The following is an 18,325-nucleotide window of genomic DNA, read 5'->3' on the forward strand; positions in this document are numbered from 1 at the left end:
AGTGTCATGCCACTTCGATACTTTTGTTCCCTCTAGATGAAGACCTGATCCAGCAGGTCCTGGCCGATGGGACCGGCAACCTGATTCCTACCCAGGATGCCCTCATAGAAACAGACCTGCTTACTAGCCTGTGAGTGCCTGGCATGGTTGGAGGAGGTGGGGCATTTGTGGTGGTTGTTGGGGCCCTGCGCCTGCCTCAGGAAGCTATCCTGGCTGTCCTGTTACCCATGTGGACTCTGCCTCTGTTGCTTGACTGCTCTGAGCCTCCACTTTCCCACCTGTGGAGGGGGCTCATGGGAACCCGGGGCCCAGCACACCACCCCTTTAGAGAAGGGGTAGAAGCAGGACAACATTAGACAATGGAGAATCCACCAGTGTGGACCTCAGGGGCTTGGTCTGGGAAGAAATTTTGTTTTTTGTTTTGAGGCAGGGTCTCACTCACTGTGTAGCCATAAAGGAATTTTGATTTGGTATCAAAACTGAAAAATCATGGAAAAGTGTTTAAATATCACATTTTCATTTTGAGACTATTTTGATTATTTTAATGCTTAAAAATGATCAAGTTTCTTGATTTTTCCCAATTCAGTGAAAAGAGTTCACATAGAATATATATTCTTTTTCTCATCTACATCTATTTCAGTATCCACATTTTCATTCTAAATTTCAAACAAGCAGAAATTAGTGATGTATGAACTATACCAGAATATAGAAAGGGAGAATTCTCTGAGTTACTTGACCATGGCAGGAAAGGCTTAATGGAGAAACAGTGGCACAGGGAATTGCTGGCCGGTGCCACCGGCCTACCTCCTGAAGCTCTCCCACAGCTGAACTGCCCAAAGTCAACCCAGGGCTGAGTCCCCAGAAGTAGTCTGTCCCTCCTGCCTCCTCTCTAGTGAAATGAGACAAATCTGGGCTCCGTGACTCTCTTTTTGCCATCGTTCTTTAATAAATACTCGCAGCTTCTTTCCAAATGCAGGCATGAGTGTGTTCCTAGGTGCACCTTCCATTTCATGCCTCTTTTGCCTGGACCATCACTAGGGCCGGCTCCGTAGGTACTCTGTACCTCCTCGGTAGTTCTCCAACCCTGCTCTCCTGGTACCTCATTTTCCTGCTGTATCACATACCATGACCTTGTATTTAGTGCTTAAAAGGACAGTGGGTACACTGGCCCGGCTGTCGACAGACTCGGATTATCCCCATATCAGCTTCACTGTGGGGCTGACGGCCATTGCTAGCTAATATCCCCTAGGAGGGTGTGGTCTTCTAGTGCAGGGTTAGAAGCCCCACCTTTTATTACAAGCCCTGTTGATAGCACACTGTTGGGTCTACAGATACCCTCTCAGTTCCTCTGGAAGGGAACTACCCAGGGGAATAGTGCCAGGAGAAGCGTTGTTGGGGGCCGTCTTAAAGGTGGCTCCCACAGTGATGCAGTCCTGATACCACACAGAGCTAAGAAATAGGTCCTTCCACTCTACCTCTCCGCATACCACTTCCCCAGCTTCTGTCTCCTGCATCTGCTGCTCCTCTGCCAGAGTCCTCTTCCCCAAAGAGGTGTTTCATTTGCTTTGCTTTGATGTGGCTTGAACAGGGCCTGTCTTTACCTGAGATGGATGCAGTGAAGTCTCACGACATGTACCTAAGTGTGTCTTACACATGCTACACCTTTCCAGGCCCTCCCTGCTTCCAAAACAGTGACCCATTTCTGCTGTTGGTGAGCTGTACACTGAGTGCAGAGACTTTGTTCTTTCACTGTCCTACACTCAGAGTGTCCAGCCATGCCTGGCATCCAGTTAGGAATGGGCCAGTACCGGGTCACTGATTGTACAGTGACAGGCACAGCTTGCTCATGCAGCTGAATCTGATGACAGCCTGATGCTCTTGAGCTATGCATCTTACCAGTGTTTGTCCCCATACACATTCTGTAGACAGCCACACAGTAAATGACTAGGAAGAACTATTAATGTACCTCTTCCTCAGCACATTGGGAATGCTGATATTAAATGTCCTCAATTTTTGTTTTTGTTTTTGATGACGGGGTTTCTCAATGTAACCTTGGCTGTCCTGGAACTCGATCTGTAGACCAGGCTGGCTTCGAGCTCCCAGAGATCCTCCTGCTTCTGTCTCCTGAGTGCTGGAATTAAAGGCGTGCGCCACTACCGTCTGACAAATTTTAAACTCTTAGCTAAATGCTTTGTAACGTCTATGTTCAGCAAAGTCAGTCTAAAGAAAAAACATTTCCAGTTATTCTGTGAGTGCTTGCTTGATAAACCCACATGCTTTTGCTCACAAACCCACATGCTTTTGCTCACTAAGTAGCACAGATCCAGAGTTACCTGGCAAGGCTCGGTGGCAGGTGCACACTTGGTGTGGACCATGTATTTAACAGCCTCTGGGCCCGGGAGCACCAGTACCCTGGGGACTTTCCCCCAGGCAGCAGGGCCGTCTCGTGTCTTCTTTTGCCCTCTCAGCTTTGCTTCCTTGTTTATTTACTTGTTTGTTTTTGAGACAAGGTCTCACTGTGTATTCCTGGCTGGCCTAGAACTCACTGTGTAGACCAGACTGGCCTTTTTAAAAGCAGAACCATGCAGGAATGTGTACCTCAGTAACATTCTACAGGGCAGGGCTTGGAGAGTGCATGCAAGGTTTAGAACACAGTCCTGTGTGGCTGGTATGAGATTGAAGAAGGGCCATTGGGTCATGCCAGGACAGAATGTATGAGATAAGGACTTACTAGTCCCTTAGTTGGGCCCTGGGCAGTGGGTATATATACAGGAAGCAAGCAAGGACAATGACTAGGGTGTCATGCATGCCCAGCACCACATTCACTTGGTTTAGGACTCTAAGATGCTGAAGGAACTGCTCCCAGATGAATGCAGACTGATACTATTGCCCCTTCTTCCTGGGGGGATGCACAAAACTCCATGGCCTTGCCCTGTGCTCAGGTCCAGTGTTCCTGGGGAGAAAACAGAAACGCTGATGCTGCAGACATTGGGGGAGAAGAGGCCACCCAGCATGGGCCTGACCTGGGAACAGCCCCTGGTGGCAAGGCTCTCAAGGACAGGTATGCTCACACCGACCAGGACATCCCTCCTAGACCCACCTGGGCTGGCAGCCATGCAGCTGTCTGTGTGTCTCCAGGAATGGTGGAAGGGCTTCGGAAGCGACTGTTGCCTGCCTGGTGTGCCCCTCTGGCCCATGGGCTCAGCCTACTCTTGGTAGCAGCGGCTGTAGCGATCTCGGGGTGGATTGGTGCCAGCTTCCCCCCCAGCGTGAGTGTCATGTGGCTCCTCTCAAGCAGCTCCAGCTTCCTGGCCTCATTTCTTGGCTGGGAGCCCCTTAAGGTGAGAAGACTCGTGGAGGGGAGGGGTCTGCCAGTCTCCTGCTTGCCAGCTGACCGCACTGCCACCCTAGGTCCTGCTGGAAGCTCTCTACTTCTCCCTGGTAGCCAAGCGGCTACACCCTGATGAAGACGACACTCTGGTAGAAAGCCCCGCGGTGACACCCGTGAGTGAACGTGTGCCCCGTGTGCGGCCCCCCCATGGGTTTGCACTCTTCTTGGCAAAAGAGGAAGCCCGAAAGGTCAAGAAGCTCCATGACATGTTGAAGGTGAGCTCTGACCACAGATAACCTCTGCTCCCTCTCCAGTTGTTTGCGCCACACCTGACCAACAGTGGACATTCGGGGCTTTGTAGCTCCTGCTCTGCTGTCACCAGCTACCCCATCTGTTATGGTCATCTCAAGTTCCTGCTGTCACCTGGCCTTGAGGGCACTAGGCACAGCTGTTCTAGTTCTCAGAGCCTATCTCTGTGTCTGGGTTTCTCTTTTTATCCTGGCCTTCCTGGAACTTGCTCTGTAGACCAGGCTAGCCACAAACTCAGACATCCACCTGCCTCTGCCTTCTGAGTGCTGGGATTAAAGTTGTGTGCCACCACTGCCGGGCACCAATGGGTAGTCTTAAAGCCTTGCTCTGACCCTGTGGGGTGGGACTAGCTGATCAGAGCCATCTGTCCCTGTCCTGCAGAGTCTCCTGGTGTACATGCTTTTCTTACTGGTGACGCTCCTGGCCAACTATGGGGATGCTTCTTGCCATGGTCACGCCTATCGACTGCAGAGTGCCATCAAGCAGGAGCTGGATAGCCAAGCCTTTCTGGCCATCACCCGGTAGGGACACTCAGGACACACACATCCATGCATTGGGCCAGGGTGGCACTGGTGCCCACCAAGGCCCATATTTGTTTTGTCTTTAGTTCAGCCCCGCCTCGAGGGAACATTTGGAAGTATCTAGAATCAAAGGTGTCCTACAGTTCATGAGCCACATGTAACTCAGGGCAGCTATGAATGAATCCCAACACAAAATCCTAAGTCTGCTATTAAAAGCATGAGATGTTTTATGTTTGATTTTGTTTTGTTTTTATAACTCAACTGAACTTTGTAGACAACAATATAATCACAATTATATTCATACGAAATGAACCTGTGTAATGTTCTTGAAACCTGTAGGCTGTGGGTTAGAATCCCCTGTGTGGCCCAGATAAGCTAAAAGATTGGACATCCCTGATCTAGATTCCTGTTTGGTTGTCAGGAGCAGAGTACATGCTGGGGTATACAGTGGGCAGAGAATTGGGACACTGCTTAGTCTTCTGTGGTACACAGCATAACATCAGGAAGAATTCTCTGCCCCAAATGCCAGCAGTCCAAGAGTAGGGAACATGGCCCAGCATTACCCCCGAGACCGCTGCAGGAGCGCCTCCTGGGCCCTGACAGCCTTGACCTCAGAGACTGACATTTGCTGGCAGGTCTGATGAGTTCTGGCCATGGATGTCACATGTCCTCTTGCCCTATGTCCACGGGAACCAGTCGAGTCCTGAGCTGGGACCCCCACGGCTGCGGCAGGTGCGGCTACAGGAAGGTGAGCTGGAGATGGTGGTCTGTGCTTTTTACCCTGTTCCTTCCATTGCAACCTGCAGCTGAGCTGTTTGACCTCTGCTTAACCTTTGTCCTCTTCTTTAGTTTTCTTTCATTGCCTTTCTATAACTGATAAAAATAATGTTTGCTTTATGGGATGTTGTTTTTAACAAAATCTCAATCATTCAATTTTACCAATAAAGACTCTGGAGCCAGATGCTGGGGTGAAACCCTGTTAGCTCAGAGAGGCCGAGGAAGAGCCCGCTGACCTTCCTCCTCAGTTGCTGCCCCAGCTCTCTCTTCTTCCACTGTCTGAACCCCCCCCCAAACTCAAATGTCCCTCCTTTACTTCCTGTCTGTCTTCCTCACTCCTTCTTACTGTTTTTAAATAATCCTTAATTCACTTTCTTGTCAACTGGTTGCTTGCTCTGCCTCTTGACCTATGGTTGACTTTATTCAATCCTGTTTACAATATTCAAGCAGAAAGCTCTTGGATTAAAGGTGTGTGCTAGGGCTGAGCCACACCACAGCTAGAGACAGGTTTTCCGGTAAAGAAGCAATCTCAGGGTTCACAGCGTGATCAAATATCCTGCACAGCAGGTGGCTGGGAGGACTCAGGGAGGTTCAGCACAGGAGCTCACCTATTACGTCACAGCATGTCCTGAGCCCTGGCCTTCTGCTTTCTAGCATTCTGCCCAGAGCCTTCGAGCTCAGAGCACATGTGTTCAGCCACAGGAAGCTTGAGCACCACTGACTATGGCATTGGCTGGCAGAGTGTGGCTCAAAATGGTTCTGAGACATGGTCCTACTCTGCACCTGACTTGCTGGGGTGAGTGGAGCAAGGGCCTAAGGCCCCAGCTGGGTGATGGGGCCTGCTTGCCAGATGCTCTCAGGGCTGGGGAGTCTCCAGTACTGCCCTGTCTCCACAGCGCCTGGTACTGGGGCTACTGTGCAGTGTATGACAGCGGGGGCTACGTACAGGAGCTGGGCCTGAGTCTGGAGGAGAGCCGCGCACGGCTGGCCTTCCTGCAGCTGCACAACTGGCTTGACAGCAGGTGGGTGCCGAGGGGACGTGAGCAGGAGTCTGGGTCCCTTGGCAGGCCTCTGAGCCTCACTCCTGGCCAGCTGTCCCCATGCCTAGCCCTGAATCCCCGGGGGCCCTCCCCCCCAGGCCGGTGTAACTGACCAAATGCAGTAGCCGCTTCCCATCTTGTACCCTGTGCTCCTGCCCACACGGCCCCTCCTGCTGACGGCCCCCTCCATGCAGGAGCCGGGCAGTGTTTGTGGAACTCACCCGCTACAGCCCTGCTGTGGGGCTACATGCTGCTGTCACACTGCGCCTCGAGTTCCCTGTAGCAGGCCATGCACTGGCTGCCTTCAGTGTCCGCCCATTTGCATTACGGCGACTCAGCACGGGCCTGTCACTGCCGCTACTCACCTCGGTATGCCCTTCCACTTGACGCCTGTCCTCGGGCTCCTGACCGTGCCCCACAGGAATCTGACCACGCCCTCACGGATCCCCCCACAGGTGTGCTTGCTGCTCTTCGCCCTGTACTTCTCCGTGGCCGAGGTGCAGAGCTGGCGCAGAGAGGGGTGTGCTCGCACAGCACAGCCTGGCGCCTGGGCACGGTGGCTGCTGGTGATGCTGACGGCAGCCACAGGACTGGTACGCCTGGCCCAGCTGGGCGTTGCTGACCGCCAGTGGACCCATTTTGTGCATGACCATCCACGCCACTTCACTAGCTTCGACCAGGTGGCTCAGCTGGGCTCCGTGGCCCGTGGGCTGGCCGCCTCACTACTCTTCGTGCTCTTGATCAAGGTAAGGGCCAGAGGGCTGGTGCATGACTAGGATCGGACCCCAGGAGCGGGTAAAAGCTGACCAACTGCCTTCTGTCCTCCGCAGGCTGCCCAGCAGCTGCGGTTTGTGCGCCAGTGGTCTGTTTTTGGCAAGACATTGTGCCGGGCCCTGCCAGAGCTCATGGGAGCCACCTTGGGCCTGGTGGTGCTCGGTGTGGCCTATGCTCAGATGGCTGTTCTGGTAGGTTGCTGTTCTGGGGTGTGCCAGGGAAGGATCTCAATCAGGGCATGCCTTTACCCGTGTCTCTTTCCCATAGCTTATCTCCTCTGGTGCTGACACTCTCCACAACATGGCCCGAGCCTTCCTGGTCTTGTGTCCTGGGGCCAGGGTCCCTGCTCTGTGCCCTTCTGAGTCCTGGTACCTGTCCCCTCTGCTGTGTGTGGGGCTCTGGGCTCTGCGGATGTGGGGTGCCCTGAGGCTAGGGGCTGTCCTCCTGCGTTGGCGGTACCATGCCCTGCGTGGGGAGCTCTACCGCCCAGCCTGGGAGCCCCAGGACTACGAGATGGTGGAGCTTTTTCTGCGTAGGCTTCGGCTCTGGATGGGCTTCAGCAAGGTCAAGGAGGTGGGTACGGCCCAGTGGGGGGGAGAGGGACGCACCCTGGGTCTCGCGAGCCCAGGGTGCAGCCGGACTGACCGAGCCCCTGTGCCGCCCCCAGTTTCGCCACAAAGTCCGGTTTGAAGGAATGGAGCCACTGCCCTCCCGCTCATCCAGGGGTTCCAAGTCATCCCCGGTTGTGCCTCCACCCAGCGCAGGCTCAGATGCTTCTCACCCTTCCACCTCGTCCAGCCAGCCAGATGGGCTGAGTGCAGGCTTCAGCCGCTCGGCATTGAGGCTGGAACCAGAGCCCTCACGCCTGCATGCTGTGTTTGAAACCCTGCTTGTCCAATTTGACCGACTCAACCAGGCCACAGAGGACGTCTACCAGCTGGAGCAACAACTCCAGAGCCTTCGAGGTCATGGACACAGCGGACCACCTCTCTCACCTTCCCCTGGCTGCTTCCCAGGCCCTCAGAAAGCTCTGCCCAGCCGCCTTGCCAGGTCCAGTCAGGGGCTAGACCAGGCAGTAGGCCCCAGCAAGGTGTCCCTGCGGTCTAATAACAAGGTCCACCCCAGCAGCACTTAGGCACTATGGTCCTGGCCATCCCTTTCCTGGGAAGGCCTGTGGCTTCACACTGGCCACTCAGAGCCAGGGTGGACACCACTCAGTATTACCTTCTGCTGCCCTCAAGGTTGAGCCAGAGTGGCTGCATACAAGTTCCTGAGGGTCTGCCTGCCTATGGGCTTCAGCACTTTAAAAAGGCTGCATAGCCAGCCAGGACCTCGGTCCCCTCCCCACAGGAGGATACAACAGTATTGGACCAAGTGAGTACCCAGCCTCCAAGATGCTAATTTATTTCCCGAGTCCTCAGGTACAGCGGGCTGTGCCCAGCTCTACCCCTAGGCGGCCATCTCCCCTTGCTAGAGATCCAAGCTCGAGAGAGGGCTAAGCTACCCTTCTTCCCTGCCCGTCCCCTAAGTTATTACCTCTCGTTTGTGCAGCATACTTGCCTCTAGCCGCCATCCCTTTTGTATGTCCACCACCAATAATTTATATGGGGTTCAAATGTATATATTTTTGTATGTCACTATTTTTCACTTGGGCTGAAGTTACCCAGGGTGGGGTGCAGGGGAAGCTGCAGCTATTTACTGGATCCGAGTCTGGCCTTGGGCAGGTGCTGGACGGTATTGGGGCCACCATGGCTTCCTTTTCCTCCCTTGTCTGGGGCCAGGCAGCACCCAGATCTGCTGGTATCAGGTCTGAGCAAGGCCAGGCCTACTGTGGGTTGAAAGAAGCCAAGAAGTTATTGGACAAGACCCCTGCTGGGGCTGGCCCCCGGGTTGGGGGAAGAGAGTGTGTGTGACAGCACCTGCCTGCTTCTGTGGGCCCAGCTGCAGCTCGAGCCTTGATCCTGCCCCAACCCCACACAGACAAGACAAAGTCAAATAAAGAAGCTGGCTGACTGCTGCTCTCTGTGCTTCTCTGAACTCCAAGGGCCTGGTGGACACGCCCAGTTTATTCATGTGAGAGTACAGTCAGGCGGTGGTATCAGACCGGGAAGCGCCAGCTGCATGGCCCTGGCACCTAGGAGCCCTAGTGGCCTCATACAAACTCTGTGAAGTCATCCACGGAGGAGATGAGGCGTTTCCGCTGGCCTGTCTCGTAGTTGGGTGTAGGCTCAGCAGGGGTCTGAGCTGGTGCTTTGGTGTGGGATGGAGGGTGCATCAGAGGCAAGCTTGGGTTTGAATAGTGCACCTCCTCACGGATCTACAGAGAGAGAAGGCTTTGGCAGTGAGCCCAGAAGTTCTGTCCCCAGATTCAGCCATCACATCTCTGAAGCCCCGTCCTCCTTACCCGGTGGCGGAGACGCTTAATGTGGCGGAGCCTGGCGATCCACTTGGAGGGATAGATGTCGGTGGGGTTGGAGCGGCTGTGGTGCACCTGAGAGGCCATCTGGGGACCCCAAAGCAGGATGGTGAGTTCCCATCCAGGAGCACCCATACCCCCATCTCCCTCTTGGTCCTAGGCTGCAACCACCACTCACATTTGCATGTAGGGCCATCTGTCGGGCCACGAAGGACAAGTTTCGGTCAGACACGATCTTGGCCACACTGGTGTCCACAAGGCCCTCCATGTCTGTGGAGACACAGTGCTTGTACCTGACTCGGGCCAGCCGTTACCCTCCCCAGCCTGGGCCTCACCTTTCCTGCACTGCAGGGTCAGCAGGTTGCATTTGTAGTCCAGCGGCGTGATGATCACGTGGACAAAGTTGAACTGGCCCTGCTCAGACGAGAGGGACGTCAGCCTGGCAAGGCATGTGGTGAAGGCCACTGTGTCACTGCTGTGTCAGAGCTCTGTCACCTCAAGAGGCAGCATTGGCCTCCTGCCTTCATCTTCATCTCTGGCTAAAGGCAACCTACTCTGCATATGGGCCCAACACAGATTTGCTTAGTTTATAACACGTCTGCAGGCTGCCTGGCACTCCTGAAGTGCCCCCACCCCCCCACCCCCCGCGCATACCGTCCATACGCAGAGATAGAACTTCCACACTGCCTTACTAGCAACTCTGAGGCCGTTCTCTCAAGATGACACTGCTCATGTGCCCATCTCAGTGAGTTGTACTGGCTTTTCCCAGAGTCCTGCCTCATCTTCCCTCACTCGACCTGGAAGCAGCTGCCATGGAGAGTCTCACCAGACATTCACGAGGACCGCAGTCACCCCAGACTGCCCTCCTAAGGCCCTGCTGTGTCCTCTATGGCCCTGGCACAGTCTGGGCACTTGTTGCTGTTCTGCAGACTTGCCAGCCTGGGCTGTACCAGGCTCTCAGCATCCCAGTGCCCACAAGTCGTAAATCCACAGGTGACACTAGTGCTGACCCAAGGGTACTGAAATGTGTCCAGCAAGGACCCTTAGAAACCACTCCAAGCAGACACCACGCTCCTGTTGGGCACCACACACCCCGCACAGGCACCTATTCACCTAGCTACTCCTGAGGGCACAGTTGATCCTACACATGAAGAAACTGGTTTGTGATCATGTCTCCTTGGGTCCCTGACAGCATCTACATGAGGCTCCCAAGAAGGACTACCTCTCAGGGCACACAAGGCCAATTCAAGATACACCAGCAAGCATTTTCACAGATGGCCTGGGCTGCTGATCAGTCTGGTGGTGTATGGCAGAACTCGGCCACTGCCTGGGTCTCCTGCACGTGGATCCCACTCACCTTGATGGTGCCCAGCTTGAAGTCCTCACCAGAGTCATTGTAGATGATAGAAACAAAGTCATTGCCCAGGTGCCGTTTCTTGTCACAGCGGTGCTTGTCCACATCCTTGGTGGGCATCAGGGTGGCGATGTGGAAAACAGCTGTAGGGTGGGTGACACTGGGCTGGGTACCAGGGCAGGACATCTTATGCTGGGCGTAAAGGCCCAGGTTGAGACCTCTGTATCCCTCCAGGTTCCCCTTGCTTTTTCCAGAAGCTCTTAACTCCTCTGCCAGAGAGCAGGGCTTGGAAGAGGCCAGCCTAGAGCAGTACACACCTTGCATGATGTCATCATGCCAGCAGTAGGTGAACTGGCCGTCCTCGCCACACACATCTAGTCCACCCAAGTACACCTTGTCCGGCTGGCAGTCCTTGAGTTCGATGAGCCGGCCCAGGCCTGACAGGAACTCCGTGTACCTGTAGGAGCCATGCTCATTGGACAGGATGGCCAGCTCGCTGCTGCTCTGGAAGAGTCCAGAGGAGGGAGGACAGTCGGGCAGACTTGTCACCGATGGGAAGCCAGGGGGCTATTACCATCTCCTACTCAGTAGGTCATGCTCACAGCTATCCAGTCCACATGCACTGGTGTCACCTGCCCCCCCCCCATACATTCAGCTAGCAAAGTTAACACACCCAGAACTCTAGCACTGCTCAGCAACCTACAACCAAACCCAAGCCTGTTCCTCTCGCTTGGAAGGTCATCACCTAACTTCATCTCGGCTCTAAACAGCAGCCAGAGGGATACTTTCAAAACGCTGGTGTTAATGGTGACCCCTTGTCTCAAAGGAGTCCAGTGGCTCCACCTCACTCAGAAGAGAAGTACAGCCCATGTCCATGATGGCCCTCTGCCTCCTGCCACTTGGCTACATTCACTTAGTGGCTCACCCCAGGGCCTCAGGAGTCTGCTGTCGCAAGCACGCACCCTGCAGTCCCCACAGCTCTGCATACCAACACATTGGCCTGGTGCAGGGCTTAACAAGCTCCCAGTGCTCCAGAGCATCAAAGAACCAGAGATTGAACTCTGAGGCGGGAGACACCCGAGACCAGATGATTCCATGCTCGCCCTATGGCCTTACCTGGCCTTCTCCCACATACAGGACAGCAATTTTGTGGGTGTCATAGGACGGGATCTGATCCAGAAGGTGCACTGACCGCTCGAAGGACTGTAACCACAGAGCCTATGAGTTCAGGGCGGAGACTACCCCACCACCAGCCCCCAACCCAGGTCACACACCCAGCACCCACTCTCAGGAAGACTGTCTACGCCAACAGAAGACAGCCTGCTGCCACTAGGGGCCAGACTCTCTTGTGACCCACCCTACAGTGGAGAGGGAAGGCGGGCCTACCTCATTGGGCAGCAGGATGGGCTTATTGGACTCGTCACCAAAAAAGGGTGAATGGTAGAGCTGTAGAAACACAAAGCTGCAGAGAAAGCCTTGGTCAGGGCAGGGCCAGGATGGAGGCCCTGCCCCACCTGCAGAGTACCAGGACTTAAACTTTGGCCAAGAACCCACCCTCCTTATGGTTCCCACCAGCCACGGGGAAGACACAGGAATTTCCGTGTATGCCTATTCTGCCTAGGCAGTGTCTGGAAGCTCCAGCCAAGAGGAAAATGTATCCCTCGGAGCTGGTGGCAATTTGGGATTTGTGCCCACCTAGGGTTGATGCCTGGTACTTTCTCAGCACTGGAGGCCGCAGCTCTGCTCTTGAAGGTATCCCTCTCCACCCTCTTGCCCCTTCGTGATGGGGCTGAATCAGAGATGGTATAGCCTCGGGGCCGGAGGCCACTAGGGGAGCGGGGAGAACTGGAAGGCAGGGGACCTTCAGGTGGGACTGTGACACGGTCTTCTTCACCTGGGGCTGACCAGGTAGCCGCTTCCCCATCCAGGATCCCTGACTGGGACCGGACCTTAGACTCGGGACTCAGCCGTCCAATGTCAGCCTTGTCTCCTAGGTCTCCAAGGATGTCCTGTAAGGTCTGCAGCTCAGGAGAAGAGCTAGACTTGCTCAAGGGTTGGGAGGGTTGGAAGGAGAGGTCCACTGCAGGCCGAGCCCCCTCAGAGGAGATGGCCCGCTCGATGGGAATACCCCCGGCAGCCAGCTCCTCCAAGTGGGACTTTTCTTCCTGGCTAGATGCTGAGGATGACTGCAGAGACAGTTTGGAAGAAACACTGTTAGGAGGCACTCAAGCACCGGGCTCTTCTTTCTCCCCCTCCAACCCTCTGCCTGTGCCTGCCATTGCTTTCTGGTCCCTTCTCCTGAGCAGAGAAGCCAAGAGCCCCACAGACTGAAAAAGTCCTACAATAAAGGCCACTCAGATGGAGGGTGAGAGACCCAGATGGCCTGAGCAGGGAGGGAGACATGGAGGAAGAACTAGCCATTTCTTAGTCAAGGAGAGGAACAAGGTCACAGCAAGTTAGTACAGAGTCTGGGATGGAAGCTGTCACCTGTCCCATGCCTTCCCACCGCACTCACCCTGCTGTAGGTGTCAGGACGCTGGCAGTGCCTGTCTGTACCTAATGCTGCCTCAAAATCCTCCAATTCGGGGGGCTCCCCTGGCACATGAGCCTCTCCTGGACTTCCTTCCTCAAGAACCACGGCAGAGTCTGGGAGGACACAGACAGGGCTGCTTGCTGTGTGCTGGGCAGGGCTGGACGCTCACGTGGCCTCTGAACACCAGCTTCTTCCTGCCGCCGCCGCCGCAGGGCAGCACCCTGCAGAGCTTTCCACCCTTGTCCTCTGGCTGCCACTGGAACAGGCTGGAGATGGACTCTGAAGGCCTGGGGAGCCCTGGCTCTAGTGCCTCCTGCAGGCCAGTGGGCAGCGGCTCCGCCCACTCCTGCATCACTAGTAAGGCAAGTAGGAGAGCCGGGCCACTCAAGAAGGGCTCCAGCTTGGGAGGGTACAATTTCTGAAGCCAGCTCTGAGGCTAAGGAAAAGGGCTAGTTTCTCCAGGACCTTGGATCTGAGGAAGAAGCTAACAGGATGTCCCCATGTGCAGACTTGCAACCCACTCTGAGGACAGAGGGAAGGAAGGGATGAAGTCCGCAAGCGGCACTTCCCAGGCCACCATGGGGCAGGGTGTGGGTAAGAGGCAGTCAAGGGTCAGTGCAGCCTGTGACACCCTCCCCTAGCTCCTGCCCACACTCCAGCAGCCATGTATACACTGCACTTCCAAAGCTGGCTCCTGTACACATGAGGGAATCTGCAGGGCAACTTTCAAGAGCCACTGGAAAAGAGGTAGGGCCTTGTCACCAAGGACCTTGGCCAGCTATGATGAAAGGGAGATGCACAAAGCAATCAGGTCATTAGTAGCTAGGAAGAGGTCAGCTCTACTGAGCCTTAAGGCCAGGCTCAATCCCAGCAGCTCCACCCACAGGGATCAAGGGGACCTACCCAACCTGCCAGCCAGAGGCCTCATACACCTCAGAAGCAGAGCTCAGCTCAGGACACATGTCTAAAGGTTTCCTTGGGCTAAGCACAGGTGTCCTACACAGATGTCCTCATGTCAGCCAGGACCCTGCTCCCCAAGGGTGATGAGAGGCTCAGCCAGCCATGGAGGGGTGACCAGATGAGGGACGATGGGAACAGCGTCTATGAGGCAGAGTGGTGCTCTGCAGACCACGTGGCTTCCTCACAGGGACGCGCCAATACCTGCCCAGGAAACGCTCCTGTGCAGCTGTCCTTGGCAGCTGGACTGGTACAGGGAGGAGAAAGAAGCCACTGCAAGGTAACCACGCATGTAGCCTCGTCAGCGGCAGAGACTGCACAAGGCCGAGCAGAGAGGATGGGCACAGCCCCGGGCCTGGAGAGGAGAGAGGGGAGGGCCAGCGGCGGCCAGGGCCGGCACACAGGGCTCCCAGCTCTCCAAACAGCATGCACAGCCTTTGGGAGGTCAGTGCTGGTCAGCTGCTGACACACAGACGTCCTCAGCCTCCAAGGACCATCTATGGCCACATATCCATGGGCCTAGCTGGGCAGGGCTGGCAAGCAGGCAGGCAGGCTCAGGCATCCCACCCCAGGCCCGGGTGCTCAGCTGCCCATAGTGCCTCCTCACCCAGAGCTATGCCCATCGTGGAAGTGCTGGCAAAGGCTCCAGAGAGCTCCACCCAGACACTGCCAACTCCAGTAGCATCATCCTGGTGGTGGCAGCAGGCACCCGTCTCCAAGGAAGAGGGTTTCTTCAGCAGGCATGAGCCTGCTCCTAAACTTTAGGGACCTGAACACTAGACTAGTGTCTCCCCAAAAGACCCTGAAAACTGTGCGTGGGAAGCCTCAGTGGAGGAACCACGCTGCCACCAGACAAGGCGCCCGAGTCCAGCACTGCCCAGGCTCCCGTGTTCACCTGTGTTGGAGCGTGGGAGAGGCGGCGGCTTGGCTGTGCCAGCGGCTGGCACTGACAGAGACTTGTAGAGGGCCGTGTCCCGGTGCTCCTTGAAGCGCTCAGCAGCCATAAGAGCGTTGGACAGCTCTTGCAGGGGCATGTTGTTGATGTCTGAGGAGAAGGGGCTGAGCGGGTTCTCCAAGCTCATCAGCCAGCTGGTGTTCCCTGGGGGCAGGTAGGACCTCAGGCCTTAGGCCATACTTCTCCCAGCCACCACCTCCACCAGCCTGTACCCACTCACACCCTCTGTTGCCCAAGATGGACACTACACTGGGGCCAGGCAGGCCAGGCAGGCCAGGCTAAGACACATATCAGGGCCGAGGCTCCTGAGACAGCGTGGGAGCCCACAGCTAGGTCCTCATGTACCACATCCCCATAGCACCTGCTCCTAGGTTGGGGATCTTTGTTAAGCCTTCCTCGTGACTGTCATGCCACTGTTGCAAGCGAAACTTGTCTGCTAAACTCTAACCCAGGACCTCAGAAAGTGACTATGTGGAAATGGTAAAGAGGTGAATGAGGCCAAGTGAAATCACATGGGGGCGCCCCAAGCTTATGACTGGTGTCCACATAATAAAGGATGTGGGCTCAACCATGAGGACAAGGAGAAGAGGCAGCCACTTGCAGGCTCAGGAGAGGCCTCAGAAGGAATCAGCGCTGCGCACATCTAGTCTCATCCTTTGGTCTCCGCACTGAGAGACTAAAGATCTGTAGGCGGAGCCGCCCTGCTTGCTGCTCTGCAGGTGTCTGAGGCACCGCCCAGCTCTGAAGCTCAGTCTCAGTGAACGCCTCAATCCCCCCAGACTTGTTGCTCTGGGTCTCCAGCCTGGAGAAGGTCAGGGACACTCGCTTAGGAATTCCAGTTTCCCTCCTTCCTCAGTACCTGTGGGCCTGCGGACCAAGATTTCAGCCCAGCCCTGGGTCAGCAGAGGCACATAGGCTGCCAGATTCGTCTTCTCTGCTTTTGGAAGCTGGGTTCCTGCAGAGGCCTTCTCGGGTTTTGCTGCTGGTGCAGTTTGTGGTCCCAGAGAAGCAGGGCCACCTGGAGTATGGGGAGCTGGAGTGTCCAGGGCACCAACTCGAAGGCCGTGGCCCCCTAAAGACAAGGGGGTTGAGAACTGGTGACCATCACTTGCCCAGTACAAAGTACTCAGCACAGAGCAGACCCTTGGGCACAGAGTCCAGCCAGCCTGGAAGCACCTGGCCCATGCCCAAGGAAGGCTAGAGCAGGACAGCCCCAGCCCCTGGTTCTGGCCCTTTAAGGGTGGTGGCCTCTGGGCTGAGAGCAGCAAAAGAGACCCAAGGCTTGCCCACTGGACCACAACTCTTTCCATCACAGCAGAGGAAGCTCTGGGTGGAAGGCTGCAGGCCCTCCAGCTGCAGGGGCCTTACTCCACTGATAAGCAGAGGTGCCATGCCTCTACACACAGACTGAGACCGCAGGGATCCTACCTGAGGGGCCTCAGGAAGTAGCCATTCATAAAGCCAGCCAGCAGTCCCTCAGCTCTGAGGGGCCTTCGCACACTGGGCCAAAGTGAGAGGCAGCTGAGGACTAATGGGCATCTGCCAGGAGCTGGCCAGGTAGAAACTCACCTGACATGGAGCGGACCCGGTCCCGGGCCCCGCGGGACACCTGCTGCCCAGCCTGGGACTCCAGTTTGGCTGGTGCTTCCTTTGTCTGCCTCACATGTACAGCGGGATCAGCGCTAAGGATGTAAGTGACCAAACACAGAGTCAGCCATGGTCCCCAGGGTTTCCAGGACCACAGCGTACACAGAAGGAAAGGACAGTCACCTTGACTCTGGGCCACCCTGCAGATCCGAGTCCAGGCCCAGCAATGATCGAGTGCCAGTTCCCACACTTGTTGTCACGGTGACCAGCTTATTTCCAACCAGCCAGGTTTTGGTCCTCCCTCCTGCCAGGAGGAATTCTCCCACAGGGGACCTAAACGAGAAAAAGTGTCACCTCCCTTGCAAGTGCAGGGTCAAAGGGGACTCCAGGCAGTGAATCTTGGCTCCTGAGGGCAGCCGCCGCCATGGGCATCCAGTTCCGCTACAGAGGAACCATTGGACAGCTGCCCCCGCCCCCTCCAGTCCCCGTCCCGTAGTACAGCACACACACCTCTTGGGGACCGCGGTGAAGTTGGAGAACACGTATCGGGCCATCATGTCCAGACATGTTTCTGTGAGTTCCAAGTGGAGATTCTTCAAGTTGTCATCAGCCTGCGCCATAGAGTTCTCATCCGCAGACCCCAGGCTGGCGCTGGTGAGGGATGTCTGTATTCTGCTAGAGGAAGAAACCATACCTGGGTCAGGTCAGGGCTACGAGAAGAACCACGCTGAGTCACCTACCACCAGGAGCCAAAGCTCAATGCATGCACGGCCAAGATGGCCTTGCTCAGAAAGCCCACCAGGTCCAGGGTGCGGGGCCAGTACAGCTACACCCCACAAGCCATGGGGACCACGTCTTCCCAGAGAGGAGGGAGATAGGTGCCTCACAGCAAAGCCCCTCTGGTTGGAGCAGAGCTGAGAGACCGTCGAGACGGAACACCCTCTACCCAAAGCACACAGGAGTTAGCCATGGCTGCAGCACACAGCTTAGTCATGCAGACTTCGAGAACACAGGAGGACAGAGCAAGATTGCATTCTGCCCACAGGGCCACTTCCTGTCACAGATGGGAGTGGCTGGGCTTTGTGGCTAGCCTGGGCTAAGTGAACTGGGACGACGGCTCAGGTTCCACTCACGCCCCAAGGCCCAGAGGAAGGCCTTTTGTAGGTTTGGTTCTGATGTGAATACCATAGCTCTTTAGTCACATTTTACTTCTAAGGAAGAGTTGAGAGGGGATTCTACTGAGCACCTCGCTGTCCCCGTCTCTCAGAAGCCACACTGAGGTTGGTGCCCAAGGCAGGCACTAGGAAGGAACTGGATCTCAGGGTGGTAGAAACCACATCCATGAAGGGCTTGAAGGTCAGGGAAAGCTGCCCATCACTAGTATAGACAAAACTCACAGGAAGATACTAGCACCTAACCCTGGGCCCAACCTCCCCTCTAGGCTGGCCTCTACACCAGATCCCTACACAGAAGCCTCTAATTCCCCTCAGAATGAAGCCCAAGAAGGAAATGTGCCCTGCAGAATGTGAGGCCAGACTTAGGAGAGTGTGTGTCTGCCGACCCTGCACAAGTGCAGCTTGGATTTACAAAGCTCTTGCCCTTGCCTGTGAGGTCCAAGCCTGCGGGGGCTGGCGCCAGCCCCAGGGTTCTCAGAGCAGCTACCCTAGCTTCAGTAAGGGCTCGGATGATGATCTCTGAGGAGGCTGTGCAGCCAGATGCGCTAGCACAGGGCATGGACAGAATGCAACCTTCCCTCCCCCTTCGCCACCAG

General features: G+C 55.7%; 2 protein-coding genes across 27 annotated transcripts in view; one reads left to right on the forward strand and one right to left on the reverse strand.

Moving 5' to 3' along the window:
- The window catches only part of Pkd1 (polycystin 1, transient receptor potential channel interacting), a 51,247-nt gene extending 42,477 nt beyond the window's left edge, over nucleotides 1–8,770 (forward strand). For 7 of the 8 annotated variants that reach the window (XM_028853896.2, XM_028853899.2, XM_028853901.2 and 4 more), the window contains 13 exons: nucleotides 37–130; nucleotides 2,943–3,061; nucleotides 3,139–3,341; nucleotides 3,412–3,606; nucleotides 4,022–4,161; nucleotides 4,797–4,909; nucleotides 5,593–5,734; nucleotides 5,835–5,960; nucleotides 6,173–6,347; nucleotides 6,434–6,724; nucleotides 6,809–6,943; nucleotides 7,020–7,325; nucleotides 7,420–8,769. In XM_028853896.2, the coding sequence (XP_028709729.1) occupies nucleotides 37–130; nucleotides 2,943–3,061; nucleotides 3,139–3,341; nucleotides 3,412–3,606; nucleotides 4,022–4,161; nucleotides 4,797–4,909; nucleotides 5,593–5,734; nucleotides 5,835–5,960; nucleotides 6,173–6,347; nucleotides 6,434–6,724; nucleotides 6,809–6,943; nucleotides 7,020–7,325; nucleotides 7,420–7,887 (2,507 nt within the window). In that variant the 3' untranslated portion in view covers nucleotides 7,888–8,769. Of the gene's footprint in view, nucleotides 1–36; nucleotides 131–2,942; nucleotides 3,062–3,138; nucleotides 3,342–3,411; nucleotides 3,607–4,021; nucleotides 4,162–4,796; nucleotides 4,910–5,592; nucleotides 5,735–5,834; nucleotides 5,961–6,172; nucleotides 6,348–6,433; nucleotides 6,725–6,808; nucleotides 6,944–7,019; nucleotides 7,326–7,419 lie in introns of all 8 variants that reach the window. The other variant, XM_028853902.2, reaches the window with a different exon arrangement.
- Nucleotide 8,771: 1 nt separating this feature from the next.
- Nucleotides 8,772–18,325, reverse strand: part of Tsc2 (TSC complex subunit 2) — a 35,253-nt gene continuing 25,699 nt past the window's right edge. For 5 of the 19 annotated variants that reach the window (XM_037200626.1, XM_028853905.2, XM_028853914.2 and 2 more), the window contains 16 exons: nucleotides 17,065–17,229; nucleotides 16,738–16,887; nucleotides 16,537–16,649; nucleotides 15,827–16,039; nucleotides 14,908–15,111; nucleotides 14,217–14,285; nucleotides 13,038–13,168; nucleotides 12,218–12,708; nucleotides 11,909–11,984; nucleotides 11,639–11,725; nucleotides 10,840–11,026; nucleotides 10,526–10,665; nucleotides 9,504–9,582; nucleotides 9,347–9,438; nucleotides 9,157–9,255; nucleotides 8,776–9,069 (listed from right to left, as the gene is read on the reverse strand). In XM_037200626.1, coding sequence (XP_037056521.1) covers nucleotides 8,905–9,069; nucleotides 9,157–9,255; nucleotides 9,347–9,438; nucleotides 9,504–9,582; nucleotides 10,526–10,665; nucleotides 10,840–11,026; nucleotides 11,639–11,725; nucleotides 11,909–11,984; nucleotides 12,218–12,708; nucleotides 13,038–13,168; nucleotides 14,217–14,285; nucleotides 14,908–15,111; nucleotides 15,827–16,039; nucleotides 16,537–16,649; nucleotides 16,738–16,887; nucleotides 17,065–17,229 — 2,461 coding nt within the window. In that variant the 3' untranslated portion in view covers nucleotides 8,776–8,904. Of the gene's footprint in view, nucleotides 9,070–9,156; nucleotides 9,256–9,346; nucleotides 9,439–9,503; nucleotides 9,608–10,525; nucleotides 10,666–10,839; nucleotides 11,027–11,638; nucleotides 11,726–11,908; nucleotides 11,985–12,217; nucleotides 12,709–13,037; nucleotides 13,169–14,216; nucleotides 14,286–14,907; nucleotides 15,112–15,826; nucleotides 16,040–16,536; nucleotides 16,650–16,737; nucleotides 16,888–17,064; nucleotides 17,230–18,325 lie in introns of those variants that run through there. The other 14 variants (XM_028853917.2, XM_028853910.2, XM_028853918.1 and 11 more) reach the window with 7 other exon arrangements.

Source organism: Peromyscus leucopus, chromosome 8b, assembly GCF_004664715.2.
Source record: "Peromyscus leucopus breed LL Stock chromosome 8b, UCI_PerLeu_2.1, whole genome shotgun sequence".
In the NCBI taxonomy this organism is placed as follows: domain Eukaryota; kingdom Metazoa; phylum Chordata; class Mammalia; order Rodentia; family Cricetidae; genus Peromyscus; species Peromyscus leucopus.